Consider the following 13,249-nt stretch of genomic DNA (forward strand, 5'->3'; position numbering starts at 1 on the left):
GGTGCATGCCACCATATCCAGCTACTAGTTTTTTTGTTTTTTGTTTTTTGTTGTGGGGGTTGGTAGAGACAGGGTCTCACTATGTTGCCCAGGCTAATCTGAAACTCCTGAGCTCAAGCGATCCTGCCACCTTGGCGTCCCAAAGTATTTGGATTACAGGCATGAGCCATCATGCCTGGGCATCACTTTTTTTTTAATACATGCTCCAGGTGACCATGTTTATAGTTCATCTTAAAACTTTGCCCTGTATTAACATTAAACTCATTGGTTAATAGTATAAAAAATTCATTTTCTCTTTCAAAAATTCTTTCTTCCATTCATTCCAAATTCATTCCTTTCATGTTTCACTATTCCCCAAAATTATCAACACGGATATGACAATCCTGTGCACAAGCTTCTTCCATTTGCTTGGGTGTCATTTATTGGACTAAACATGCACTTCTCCACTGAGTGAGGAATAAGAAATAGTGGGACTTTTGAGGGTTGTTTTATTTTTACAATAATTGCTTTCAACCATATTCTGACAAATCTCCCTTTGCTTTCTCTTAATCATGCCTTGGACAGACCAAAGAATTTCCTTGTCATTTTCCACAAACAAAAATTCAGTCTATTTAAAAATGTCAATCTCCTTTCTCATTTAAAACTTTCCCCATCCTGTCATCAGCTGAAATGTGGGAGGAGGACTTGGGGGTCGGGGGCAGTGGGAAGGGACATTGTCTACCCTTCAGCTCCTCTTCCTCCTCCTCCAGCACCTTGGAGGGTCTGGGTGGGGATTCAAGTTCCAGGCCAGTTCTGAGTCTAGTATTCCTCCACTCCTTCCCTTCCCAATGTTAACTACACTGGCATTGAGGACGGGAGAAGAGAGAAGAGGGAAGGAAACATCTTCCCACATAAGTTGGGGGTGGCTGCCAGGAACCCGCGTTCTCACTTTGGCTCTGTTTTTTCATCTGCTGCGGGAGGCCTCTGCTGATGTGATGCTTTCGAAGTGGGTGATGTGCGTGGTATTTTAGGGGAGATGTTCAGTTTCATCCTAATCCCCTGCATTTCCAAGAACCACACCCTGTGAAGAGAAGGAGGTAGCTGTTTCCCTTCAGCTCTGACAGCAGCTCAAGCTTCAAATCCACTTTCTATAAATCCTGGAGCCTCATGCAGCCACTGCAATCCCTCATAAAACTTTCAACTCACCTACTCCGTGCAGGCAGGGGAGAAGCTAGGCCACTCCTCATCATGACCATGATCTCCTTTCTCATCCCTTTCCCCATCTTCTTATGTGAGCTGGGATGAGGTTCAGCTATGGGGGCTATTGTTGAACATGGAAAGGATAGTTTAGGCTCCTATTAAAAAACCCTGTCAGAAATATTGGGTCCCAAGTGGATTTGGGTTCCTTAGAATGTGAGGTACTTACCGCTTCTGTGCACTCAGCTTATTACCGGACAACAGAAAAAGCTGTACTCAGAATCCTGTTAGAAACCCATGGCTGCTTGATGGCCAGAACCACAGTCAGAATTACAGGCCCCTCCCCATCTCAACCCCACGGGTCTCTGCCCTGTGTGAGGATGTGGGTCTCCACCTGAGAACCTCTGGCCTCTGTTTTCATAAGACCCGCTCTTTACGTAGGGAAACGAATAATTTTCTAGTCGCCCTTCAGCCTCCAACTTACCACAAACTTCATGTTAGTTTCTTTAATTTCTTCACGTTTAGTCTAAACGCTTCATCTGTGTTGCTGTCCTATAAACCCTGAGTGGTATGTACTCTGTTATTGTAATAGAACTTCTGTCTTCTCTCCATTTTTATGAATACAGTTCACTGGGTGCGATGGCTCACGCCTGTAATTCCAGCACTTTGGGAGGCTGAGGCAGGTGGATCACCTGAGGTCAGGAGTTCAAGACTAGCCTGGCCAACATGACAAAACCCTGTCTCTACTAAAAATACAAAAATTAGCTGAGCGTGGTGGCACATGCCTGTAATCCCAGCTACTCAGGAAGCTGGAGCAGGAGAATTGTTTGAATCTGGGAGGCGGAAGTTCCAGTGAGCTGAGATTGTGCCATTGCACTCCAGCCTGGGCAACAGAACAACTGTCTCAAAAAATAAAATTAAATAAATAAAATAAAATAAATAAAAATACAGTTGCTGTGCTCCCCCACCCCCATCTCAAAGGTTGTACTAAAATGGGGGAAGATCAAAAACACTGAGACACCCTAACTGGAGAGAAGGTGGAAGTGAAGATAAGTTGAAAGCCTGTGTCGTCAGACAGTGGGGCCTTTTGTAGGGAATATAAGAAAGGTGGTTGGATGCAGTGGCTCACACCTGTAATTCTAGCACTTTGGGAGGCTGAGGCAGGCGGATTGCCTGAGCTCAGGGGTTCAAGACCACTCTGGGCAACACAGTGAAACCTCGTCTCTACTAAAAATACAAAAATTAGCCAGGCATGGTGGTGGGTGCCTGTGGTCCCGGCTACTCAGAAGGCTGAGGCAGGAGAATTGCTTGAACCCGGGAGGCAGAGAGCGAGACTCCACCTCCAAAAAAAAGAAAAAAAAAAAGAAAGGTGACCAATATCCCTACATTCCCACTAGGCACACAGTGGGAATAAATAAGTAAATAAAGAAAGAAAGAAAGAAGGAAATAGACTTGAAGAATGAGTTTGAGTTTGCTTTTTTTTAAAGCAGAATTTTGGCTGGGCATGGTGGCTCACACCTGTAATCCCAACACTTTAGGAAGCCAAGGTGGGAGGATGGCTCGAGTCCAGAAGTTTGAGACTAGCCTGGGCAGCGTACCAAAACCCTGTCTCTATCTAAAAATAAAAATAAATAAAATTAAAATAAACAAATAAAAGCAGAATTTTATAATAGCGCAGAGGAAGTACTGAAGTGAAACATAAAATTACCTTCCCTGGGAGTACTGAAGGTGGGGCTGGAGGATAAAGACCTGCCGGTCTGGATCTCTTTTGCTCTACTTTTTTTTATATATATATATATATATAACAGAGTTTCGCTCAGGCTGGAGTGCAATGGTGCAATCTTGGCTCACCACAACATCCGCCTCCCAGGTTCAAGCAATTCTCCAGTCAGCCTCCCGAGTAGCTGGGATTATAGGCATGTGCTACCACACTTGGCTAATTTTGTTTTTTTGTTTGTTTGCTTTGTTTTGTTGTTTTACTAGAGATGGATTTCTCCATGTTGGTCAGGCTGATCTCAAACTCCCGGCCTCAGCTGATCCACCGCCTCTGCCTCCCAAAAGTGCTGGGATTACAGGCAAGAGCCACCATGCCCGGCTGCTCTGCTTCTTAATGGAGACTGAGGGGGTGGGTAGGATTCATTCACTCATTCAACAAATACTTACTGAGAGCCTCTAATGTGCTAGACAATTTTAAGTGACAGAACTGTAGAAGTGAACAAGCCAGGCAAAAACAGACAATAAACAAATAGTCAATGAAATATTTATTCGGTCAGATCATGCTGGGTACGGTGGAGATAAACAAAAGAAGAAAGGCAGGTGGGAGAGGCGAATGTGGGGATGAGAGAGTGAGAGTGGGATGATTGCTTCAAATAGAGTTGTAAGGAAAGACCTGGTGGGAAGGTGACCTTTGAGCAGAGCCCCAAGTAGAGTAGAGATTACAGATAGGTTAGCAGACCACTGGGGGAAAAGCATTCCAGGCAGAGGGAATGGCCAGTGCAAAGGCCTGGATATGTAAACATGTAGAGCACGTTCCCACAACAGCAGAGAGCAAGTGTGGCTGGAGCAGTGAGGAGGGGTGAGAGGTAGGAAATGAGGTCAAAGAGGATGACCAAAGTCTCAGATATGTCATTCTTTAATTTTATGATTCAGTGCTGCATTTATGGAATATTCCTAAGCACCAGATACAAAACCATGCTTGGGGGAGGTATTTTAAAAAAACAAACAAAACTAAAAGTAGCTACAGAAACTGTTTAGGTATCAACTCTATCAGAGGTAACTGCTAGTCTCTTTGTGGCTAAAATATAACGTTTTCAAGTCTCTTCTGCTACATCAAGCCACAGATAACCTACCAACAATCTATGATTAAGAGTTTTCCAATTTACGCATGGTCTTTTAACTTGACAGTAACAAAAAATATCACCATAGGAGTAAATTCAATGGGAAATGTTACAGCCAAACTATAAAGAAGTATAATGTGGCAGGGGGTAAACGCAAAATCCAGAAACCTGTCTGTGTTCCTCAGACCCATTTCTTAGGGACATTTGTTTACCGTGAATTTTGCTGGGATTTACAGGCTCGGGGGAACAGTTCTGTGGCAAGTGCCTGTCAATACCTACAGACAGCTCAAAAAGAAAGGCCTGGGTTCCTTTTTCCTTGGCTTTCTTCTCGCCTCTCCCCACCCCCACCCCAGAGCAGAACACTGAAGGATCTGAGAGAAAAGCCCTGCAGCTCATCAAGATCAAGGCAGGCATTATATTTCAAGCTGAAGTTCAAAACAGCTTGCTTTTTGCTGAGACGTCTTACTTCCTGAAATCAGATGGCGCCTTTTAGTGCTTCAGTGTGCTGAGTCACAAATGAACTACACACTCGCTCTTTCATTTCAGGCTGCCAGGCTGAGAACTCGTCTTCTTCCTTGGTAAAGGGAACACAAGGACCCAGTCGAGAACACCTTTGGAAGAGGTTTCTGTGAAGCAGAAACCTTTCTCCTTGCTTTATTTTACCTTGAGGAAATTGCACAACCCAGAAGTAAATTTTTTAAAAACTCTGTACATAATCTTTACATGGTATCACCTACAGCTGCCTGATGACTACAGTGTTGATTTTATTTTAGCTTATGTTTACCCATTTATTGTAGCGTATTCAAACATGGATGACAAAGATATTAGAAAATTCTAGCCCTCCAGAGAGTCATTCAGTTTAGAGCCCTGGAAGCTGAGAAATAGTTGTTGCCCATGGTTCAGTCTTGCTGGAAGACAGGTTTTGGTGAATTAATGACCCACCAATAAAAATTGGAAAATTTCACATAAAAAATTCAAATTTGGAGACGCCCTTGGAAACTTGAGAGATCTGCTAACGCTGGACTAAAATTTCTGCATAAGAACAATTGGCGAGACCCTTCAGCCAGACTTGGAGACAGAATGGGTGCTAGGAACATGTGATGTCCTCCCTGGGTCATCACTCACCTGATACCACTGCATTCCTCCCCGGTAGTGCCTGTCCCTGTCACATGCACCTGGGACCCTCACCCAGTCCAGCCACTTTATTTGACAGATGAGGAAAGTGGGGTTCAGAGAATCATAATGACTTATCCAGTGTCACCCAATTAGATAAAAGTAGGAGCCAAGATTCTGGTCCCCTTTCCAAGATGCTCTCATTCCCTGGGACTCCAGTTGTGAATGAAATTGGGCCACATTTGAAGCAGTATCTCAGATGATATTAGCTCTGAAGTGATTTTAATTATAAATCATCACTAGAAACTAATGAAGGCATCAAAGCTATGATACTGGTATAGATGGGAAGGACTGGGGAAAAGTATAACTAGGAGATAAAACATTTCCTGAGGGATTTCAAATTTAAGTAATCTATATTTAAAATATCATGATTTTTGTGAGTCACAGAGTAGAGCAATGAAAACCTGGATAAAAATCACATCCTAATTTAACTAGACTGAATAAATTGGAAACAATTATTTCTTGGATTTTTAGAGGCTTTTTTACATACAAGAATTCTGCCCATCTATCTACTTCATCATATTAATTCACGGTAATACATTACATGAAAATAAATCAGTAGTTATTGAGGCCCTTCAAGATTCTTTATAACCAATTATTTATTTTCCTTATAAGGTAAACTTATGCATTCTCTGAAAAAATTTTGTTTACACTGGTAGATGCATTATAAATGTACATATAATACAAAAAATATGCTGGCCCTGATAACCCTGGTGTTATTTTTTCCTTGTTGCATCAATTCCAAATAGAAATGTCAGTTTTCCTAGATTAATTTTTCTATACACTATTGGTACGTAGTCATACTCCATCCTGCTTCCTAGGAAGCTCACACTCCACCTGCACCATCCTCAGATACTTTTCACCTTGAAAGGGCTTGAAAAGAAACCAGAATATTTCCATGGAAAAGTATGTGATCTGGAAATGATCTGCCAGGCCTCCCGCTAAAAGAAAAAAGTACTAACCAGATATAGCTATCATTGATGAGACAAGTGGAACATGCTACATGTTTTACAGTCCCACAGCTCTTTCAGCATAGCCAGCAAACAAGAGGCTTCACTTCTTACCACATTAGCAGCCATCTAAACCTATGTAACAGTAAGAGATAGTCGAAGTACAATGCTGTTCAGTAATGCTGTAATGTCATTGGAAATTGCGGTTGCTAAAATTAAACTGACACTTGGCAGAAATTAGCATAACACTTTCCATCACAGCCTTATGACAGAAAGAGTGTCTGCGTGGCACAGGCAATGCTGAGAGCAGAGCTGTGCATCACCAGAGGGATCAACGTCTGAGGCCATGCAGAGAAAGCTTTGAAGGGATTGGAAACCCACAATCACAAAAATGCCACAGTCTCCCATCCCTTCACAGGGACACAGAAGTCGATGCTCAAATTCAAAGTCCAAACTTCTCTTTGCCTTTTGACTGTGTTTTTTCACCAGATGGGAGGAGGAGCTCCATGTTTGGGCAAAGAAAAGGAAGGCTTTATTTCATCATCTGCCAGCATGAGTTTTCTCCTTCTCCTCCCCACGGCCCTCAGGATCAAGGCGAACTCCTTAGGAACACTCCTTAATTGGCAGAGGGCTACTTTTAAGGCAATGGGAAGACACTCCTCTCCCCTGGGGCCCTGAATATGTCCTCCATGCTGGCAGTGTTTTGTTCTAACCTAAAGCATATGTCAGCTTCCTCACTACACAGCTCAGGAGTCCAGTGCAACTAAAGAGTTAAATTCCTTGGAAATAAGACCAGTGAAGACTCCTGGAGCTGTGCAGGTGCAGAATGACAGCCTGACACTGCTCATCAGACCACAGATTCCCAAGACCCTGCACAGGGTCTCAGGGATAGCAACATTTGGGTCTTCTTGTTTTGCCATTTAAAAAAATAAATAAAAGAAAGAAATTTCCATCCTCTCGCATAGAAATGAGCACGCAGTAGGTACTCTGAGTAAATATTTGTCAAATAGTCAACACGGTTTTACAATATTTCACCCAGGCTCCTTTCCACCCCTGTAAGTCTCAGTCTGATTTCAGCTTTCCTAATCCACAGATGGCCAGTTTAGGGCCAGATCATCTGACGTAAGAGCAAAAGGGCTATGTCCCCTTGTGGGAGGCAGGGCAAAGCTCTGCATTGTAATGAAGTCACCTTATTCAATGGCACGAATTCACAGTTTAGAAGTCCAAGAATAATGAAACTGGTAAACATACAAACCAATCAGGCAAAATGAAAACCAAGGAAAGTTTATCTTTTCTTAGCCAAGAGGGGGAAAGGCCAAGGTATGTAAGACATACACCACAGAATACTTTGTTCTTTCTTTTTTATTTAGTCACGACACATCAGTACAACAGAGGTCAAACCCAGTTCAGTGGAGGTCGTTTAACTACACCTGCTAAAAGAATAAACCTGAAAAATGATATTTTATAGTCCAAATCAAATTAAATAAATCAAAGAGAAGGAGGCAGGAAAGCCCTTTTAAATACCTTGGCAACCACAGTTCCATGCACCAAAAGGAAAACTCACATAAAAATTTCCAGTTAAAAGAAAACATGGCAGTTCCAGGAAAATTAGGTTATGCATTTAACAGGTTCCACTGTACTACTCAATTGACCACTTGCACACCATGATCACTTATCCATGTTAACATTTGTGAATTTGAGATCCGTGTGATTAAAAATTCATTGCATTGCTGGGGCTGGTAAATGCAGGCGTATTCTATTCAATTACCTTCAGTTTCCTTTCCACCAACACTCCAAATGAGACCTAACCTATCAGCGGCTCTCTCCTAACTAAATCAGAACTGCCAGTCCTGGCAGACACCAGCAGCTGGTCAGATGGATTCAGGGCCACGAATAGTTTGTACATTCACCTTTCTGCTATAGGAAGCAGAGAATTTACTAGTCTTCTTTCTTGGATAAAGCTGATCATCTGATTTGTCAACGCTTTGTTCAGAAATATAAAATTCAATATAGTTCCCTTCCCCCCAAAAGAATATTATTTATACAACACCTTAATCTGTCAAAATATTAACAAACAGAATCATGTTAACATTAAGCATAGTGGTTTGGAAAATTAATTCTAAAAACAGACCATAACTATACAAGGAGAAAAACAGACCAAAAATACTAAATGTTAAGATTCCCCAAATTTTGGGGCAAAAACGGAATCATTCTGGTTTACAAAGTAAATTAGGCACAGTACAAACCTATCACAAAGTGTTGGCTTATACTCACTATTTCAATTTAATGTCTTGAACAAAATTTAACAACTAGTTTTTAAAAACTGCTAATACATGACATGATGAAAAAAACATTAAAAAAGAAAAAAGTAAACCAACAAACCTTTAGTCTTTAAAAAAAATTTATCTGAAAGTGTACCTTTTTCCTTTTTACTTTTACTGACGACTTTAAGGTGATGTTGGCAACAGTCCAGCCCAGCTGGGATTTTAAACTTTCCCCTCCCTCATTCTACATCAGTTCTTTAAAAAGCTCCAATCTCCGTCCCCCAAGGTCTATAGGGCTTGCCAAGGTTTGCAGCCTGCGTGGGTGCTGAAGGGCTCAATGCATTGGGAGACAGTAAGTGGAAGGAGCCGAAAGAGAAGGGGAAGGCCGACAGGGAGGCCACTGAGGAGAGCAGAGGCGGCGACAGTTTGGAGGCGGAGGTGACCACAGGGAGCACCGGTCCGAGGCTGCCGCTAGGGGGCGCTCGCAAAGCAGGCGCCTCCGGATGTGCTGAGCCCAGCCTGCCCTGGTGGTGCGGTTCCGTGGGTGAGGCCGTGGTGGCTGCGTTGCCGTGGCCGTTCTGGGGCAGTAACAGCGGGTGAGCGATGTGCGGGTGATGTCCAAAGGCAGTCCCCCAGGGAATGTGTCCGAGGCCCGCGTGGGCGCCGCTCGCGGCTTCCCGCTGGGAGGCGTAGTTGTTGAGATGTGAGACCAGTCGAACTCGAAGCGGGTCAGAGGCATCTAGTCCTTCAATGATGCTCAGATAACGGGCAACTTCTGCCAGGCATTCCCGAAATCCCAAACTCCGATAGTCCATAGCAAGGGCGTGCGCATCAAAGTAGCCTAAGGAAAAGAACAAAAGAAAAATCTCAGGGCTTTGCCCGATTCCCGCATTTCTTCAGTCCCAGAGACAGCCCTTCCTGGCAGATACCTGCATCCCTTAAAACACGACAGTCAAGGGTTCTTCCGAAAGTCTAAATATTTTGGAGTCGACCAAAATCTTTGCATTAATCAACATAAGCAGAATGTGTTTGCTAATGCAAGTTCAAAGCCCAATTAGAAGCTGCAGAGCAGAAATTGGAATTATACCCTACCAGCAGATGAAACTATGCTCATTCCTTTCATGTTTTCCCTCAACAACAACAAAAAATACATCAAGGACAGAGAAACCACAGAGCAGTGAAATTCATTAGACACACAGATGTAAGTTATCATCGTGGAGCTTTTAGGCACTTGGACCTCAGTAAAGCATTTTCCTGCTGGAGACAGACACACAGACCTTGGTCTCCTGTTAGGTTTCCTCTACTTAACCGCAATACATTTCTTTCCTCAAGAGGCATGTGGCAGCCCTTTTTTTTTAAAATCCCATATACCAAAATAAGACCACATATTGTTTTTAAATGCTTTTTCTCAAAATAGCAATGGACAAATGTGAGAGCTACCTGATCTGAATCAGGGCTGTCACAACTTCTGAAGACCTCACAGGTAATAGGTATTTTCCAAAAGATGCACTAGTTCAATCTGCAGAGAGTTGGGGTGGTGAATTCACTGGAGAAGATTCTATGTGCATTTGAAAATGTACTGACAGGGAACTGCACACACCACACACTGTTGTCTCCCCACCCCCAAAGAAAAATCAGGCAGCTACTGCACCAATCCTGGCCTTCAGTCGCTGCTCACTCTATGCCAACCACTCAGAGCCCCCACTAGGTCTAGGAGATGTACCTTTCCCTCCTGCCGTATGCAGCATTTTCAGGTGATCCACGGTCATCTGCAGGATTTCGGCTTTTTCTAGCTTAGCAGATCCCTAAAGATGAGAATGGCAAAAAGATTGATTTGGCACAAGTTCCTTTGGGGAACAACTTAAAATATGCAAACATACATACAAAGATATATGCTTTGTAAAGCGTAAAGTATGGACTAAAGAAAAATCAGTTGTCCTCACAAAATACGCTGGCATCTGTACGAATTCATCTAGGCACAAGCAACACAGCTATTTTCCAAGGCGGATGAGATTAATGGAGGGAAGATTCAGAAGGTGCGGACAGCGACGCTGAGAGCTTTACCTACTTGCTCCATTACCTGCTTCTCAAAAGCACTGGGTACCAGCCTTCTCAGCTCAGACAAACTGTTATTGATCCGGTCTCGTCGGCGCTTCTCAATTATCTGCAGAAGGCAAGCAAAACAAAGAAAGGTATTACCATTACGACTGTAAATTTCAAATATAAAAAAAGGTGGTTATTTCCGTTAATTAATAACAAAAATAAAACGAGATTATAAAGAGACTCACTCCTCTCCGTCTTTTTCTGGCCAAAATCTGGGAAGACGTAGTTGGGGACATGGAACCTAGAGCTGAACTCAAGTTTCTGAAAAGAGAAAAAGCACAAACAAAAACTGAAATCGCCGTTAAACGAGGAGAGGTGACCTGAGAGGTCGCCCCCCACACCCTCCCCGCACTCAGACTTTTTTGCCACTTGGGCTGGAAGGCACCCAGGGGTTCCCTGGCCGCGGGCTGCCGGCAGCCCGCGACGCGCGGAGGTCAGCGCAGAGCACCGGCGCGCCAAGGGTCCCCGCCCGCTGTCACCGCGGCGGGCCTGCACTCGCCTCCCGCTCTGGCTCCGCTCCGCCGCCGCCAGCTCACCCATTCTCGTCCGCACTCTCCTTCTCCACCTCGATGGTCTCGTCCAGCTCGCTGTCCGAGGAGCTGTACTCGGGGTGAGCTCGCTTCATGCTGGCTGCCCGGAGGATCCAGGGGAGGGTCGGCGCGGCAGGCAGGGAGGAGTTAACTACAGCGGCACGTCTCCGCGCTCGGCTGCTCGCGTTCAGCACACACTGATCCCGCTCACGCTTTGCCTCTGGTTAAAACTCAACCATCCTTTCCCACGCTGAGCCCCTTCCCAGGGCCCTGGGGAGGGCGGGGGAGCGGAGAAGGCGGGCGAGGGGGCGGAGAGGCGGGGCGGCAGCTCCAGGGCAACAGCCGCCCCCCAGCCAATCCGGTTTCTTCGCCGCTGACTGGCAGCCGCTCCGGGGAGGGGCGGGAGCGAGGCCGAGGGCGCGAGCGGACCGCGCCCCCGCCCTCCGCGCCCTCCCCTGCCCGGCGGCGGTGCGTCGGCTCCGCGGGGGCTCTGCCCGGCCTGCACTCAGGGGAAGGAGGAGGTGCGGGAGGCCGGGCCGGGACACAAGCCCGCCGGCGGCCGCGGCCCCTCCCCGCCCCGCGCGCCCCGCGCGCCCCGATTGGCCTGGCCGCGCGCCAGGGCCGCGCCTGCAGCGCCTCCGGTGAGCCGCACGCGCCGCGGGCCGTGGGAAAGTGCCGGCGCCGCGGCCGCCAGCCAATCCGGGCGGCCGGCGACGGCGACGGCGGCTGCCGCGCTGGCGGCGGCGGCGGCGCTGGGCGTCCGCATGAATGGAGAAGAATGGGCAGGCGGGGAGCCGGGCCGCGCGAGGGCGCGCCGGCGGGGGCTGGGCGGCTGCGGGCCGGGCCCCCAGTGTGAACCTGTAATCGGAGCCTGGGCGCCGGCCGGCCTCGGAAGCCGCCGCCTAGCGCCACCGTAAATCTCGCCCGCGTGGCCGCCAGTTCCCGGCGGCTGGAGGCGCGCGCTGTTGGCGGGGCTGTGCCGGGTGCACCTGGCCAGGCCGCGCGCCTGCGGCTCCGCGGATCCCGCGGGGAAAGGGGCGCCGGGCGCGTCCACAGTGGCCACCAGTCCAGGGGCGGTCACATGGAGGAGCAAGCTGTGGGCTCAGGGAACGCTCTTTTTGGATTTCTGGAACCGAGGCCGCACATGCAGCCAGACTCGTTTCCGCAGGGGCTTCCCAGCCGCGGGATGGAATGAATACCCCTGTGCATCTCATTTCCGGGGAAGTGGAGCACTTGTTTTCTCGGCTGACTTGGGGGGGAAAAAAAAATCCAACGGTCTCTGGGGATAATCATTATGCTGGGGTTTTTTGTTGTCTCTGCACACCTCCCCACCCCACCCCCACCCCCCGGCTTTGGCGGCCAGATCCTCTCAGCGGGCGACAGGGTGGCGGTGCTGGCGTTTGCGTCTGAGGCCGGCCTTGCTGAAGGAATGCACGTCTCTGGCCCCAGACACACACCTCTGGCTTCGGTGGCTTGACGTGGCGTGTACTGGCTGCTACGTGAAGTCGCCCCCGAGTCCACCAAGAAGACAGATTTTTTTTAAATACAGTTGTAAATCTCGAAACTGATTTCTGATTCCAGAAACAGAATGGTTGTTTTAAATTTGAAAATCCGGTCTTCTGTCCCTTACAAACGTGCAGAGCAATTCGCATTCGTCTCAGATCCACTCTGGAGGTTGTAGTCCTGTCTGTGAGGGAAAGCTTAGTACCTACCGGTGAGGATAACAAAAGGCTTTTCTCTTTGCAAAATGCTTCCTGGTTTCTAGACTTCCTTATTGATCTCAATGCCATCTTTCTTTCTTTCTTTCTTTTCTTTTCTTTCTTTCTCTCTCTCTCTCTCTCCCCCCCCCCTCCCTCTCTCTCTCTGTCTCTCTCTTTCTTTCTCTTTTTCTCTGTTCCTTTTTCTGAGATAGAGTCTCGCTCTGTCTCCCAGGCTGGAGTGCAGTGCTGCGATCTCGGCTCACTGCAAGCGATTCAAGCGATTCTCCTGCCTCAGCCTCCCCAGAAGCTGGGATTACAGACGCGGGCCACCATGCTCAGCTAATTGTTTTTGGTAATTTTAGTAGAGACGAAGTTTCACCATGTTGGCCAGACTGGTCTCAAACTCCTGACCACAGGTGATCCGCCTGCCTTGGCCTCCCAAAGTACTGGGATTACAGGCGTGAGCCACCGCACCCGGCCTCAATGCCATCTTAACACACCCTGGATGCCAAGCAC

At 46.9% G+C, this 13,249-nt stretch overlaps 1 protein-coding gene across 3 annotated transcripts; it reads right to left on the reverse strand.

The window, feature by feature from the left end:
* Nucleotides 1-7,482: 7,482 nt before the first annotated feature.
* On the reverse strand, nt 7,483-11,232 carry HEY1 (hes related family bHLH transcription factor with YRPW motif 1). Of its 3 annotated transcripts, none has more exons than XM_015145608.3 (5): nt 11,040-11,232; nt 10,689-10,764; nt 10,481-10,564; nt 10,124-10,205; nt 7,483-9,241 (listed from the first exon to the last, which is right to left on the reverse strand). In XM_015145608.3, the coding sequence occupies exons 1-5, from the start codon at nt 11,126-11,128 to the stop codon at nt 8,658-8,660; spliced, it is 915 nt and encodes a 304-aa protein (XP_015001094.1). In that variant the 5' UTR covers nt 11,129-11,232; the 3' UTR covers nt 7,483-8,657. The 3 variants fall into 3 exon arrangements, with proteins under 3 accessions (XP_015001094.1, XP_001090360.2, XP_015001095.1); XM_001090360.5 differs by having other exon boundaries at nt 10,469-10,564; XM_015145609.3 differs by lacking the exons at nt 10,124-10,205; nt 10,481-10,564; nt 10,689-10,764; nt 11,040-11,232 and adding an exon at nt 9,678-10,103.
* Nucleotides 11,233-13,249: the final 2,017 nt, after the last annotated feature.

This window comes from Macaca mulatta, chromosome 8, assembly GCF_049350105.2.
Source record: "Macaca mulatta isolate MMU2019108-1 chromosome 8, T2T-MMU8v2.0, whole genome shotgun sequence".
Taxonomy (NCBI): Eukaryota; Metazoa; Chordata; class Mammalia; order Primates; family Cercopithecidae; genus Macaca; species Macaca mulatta.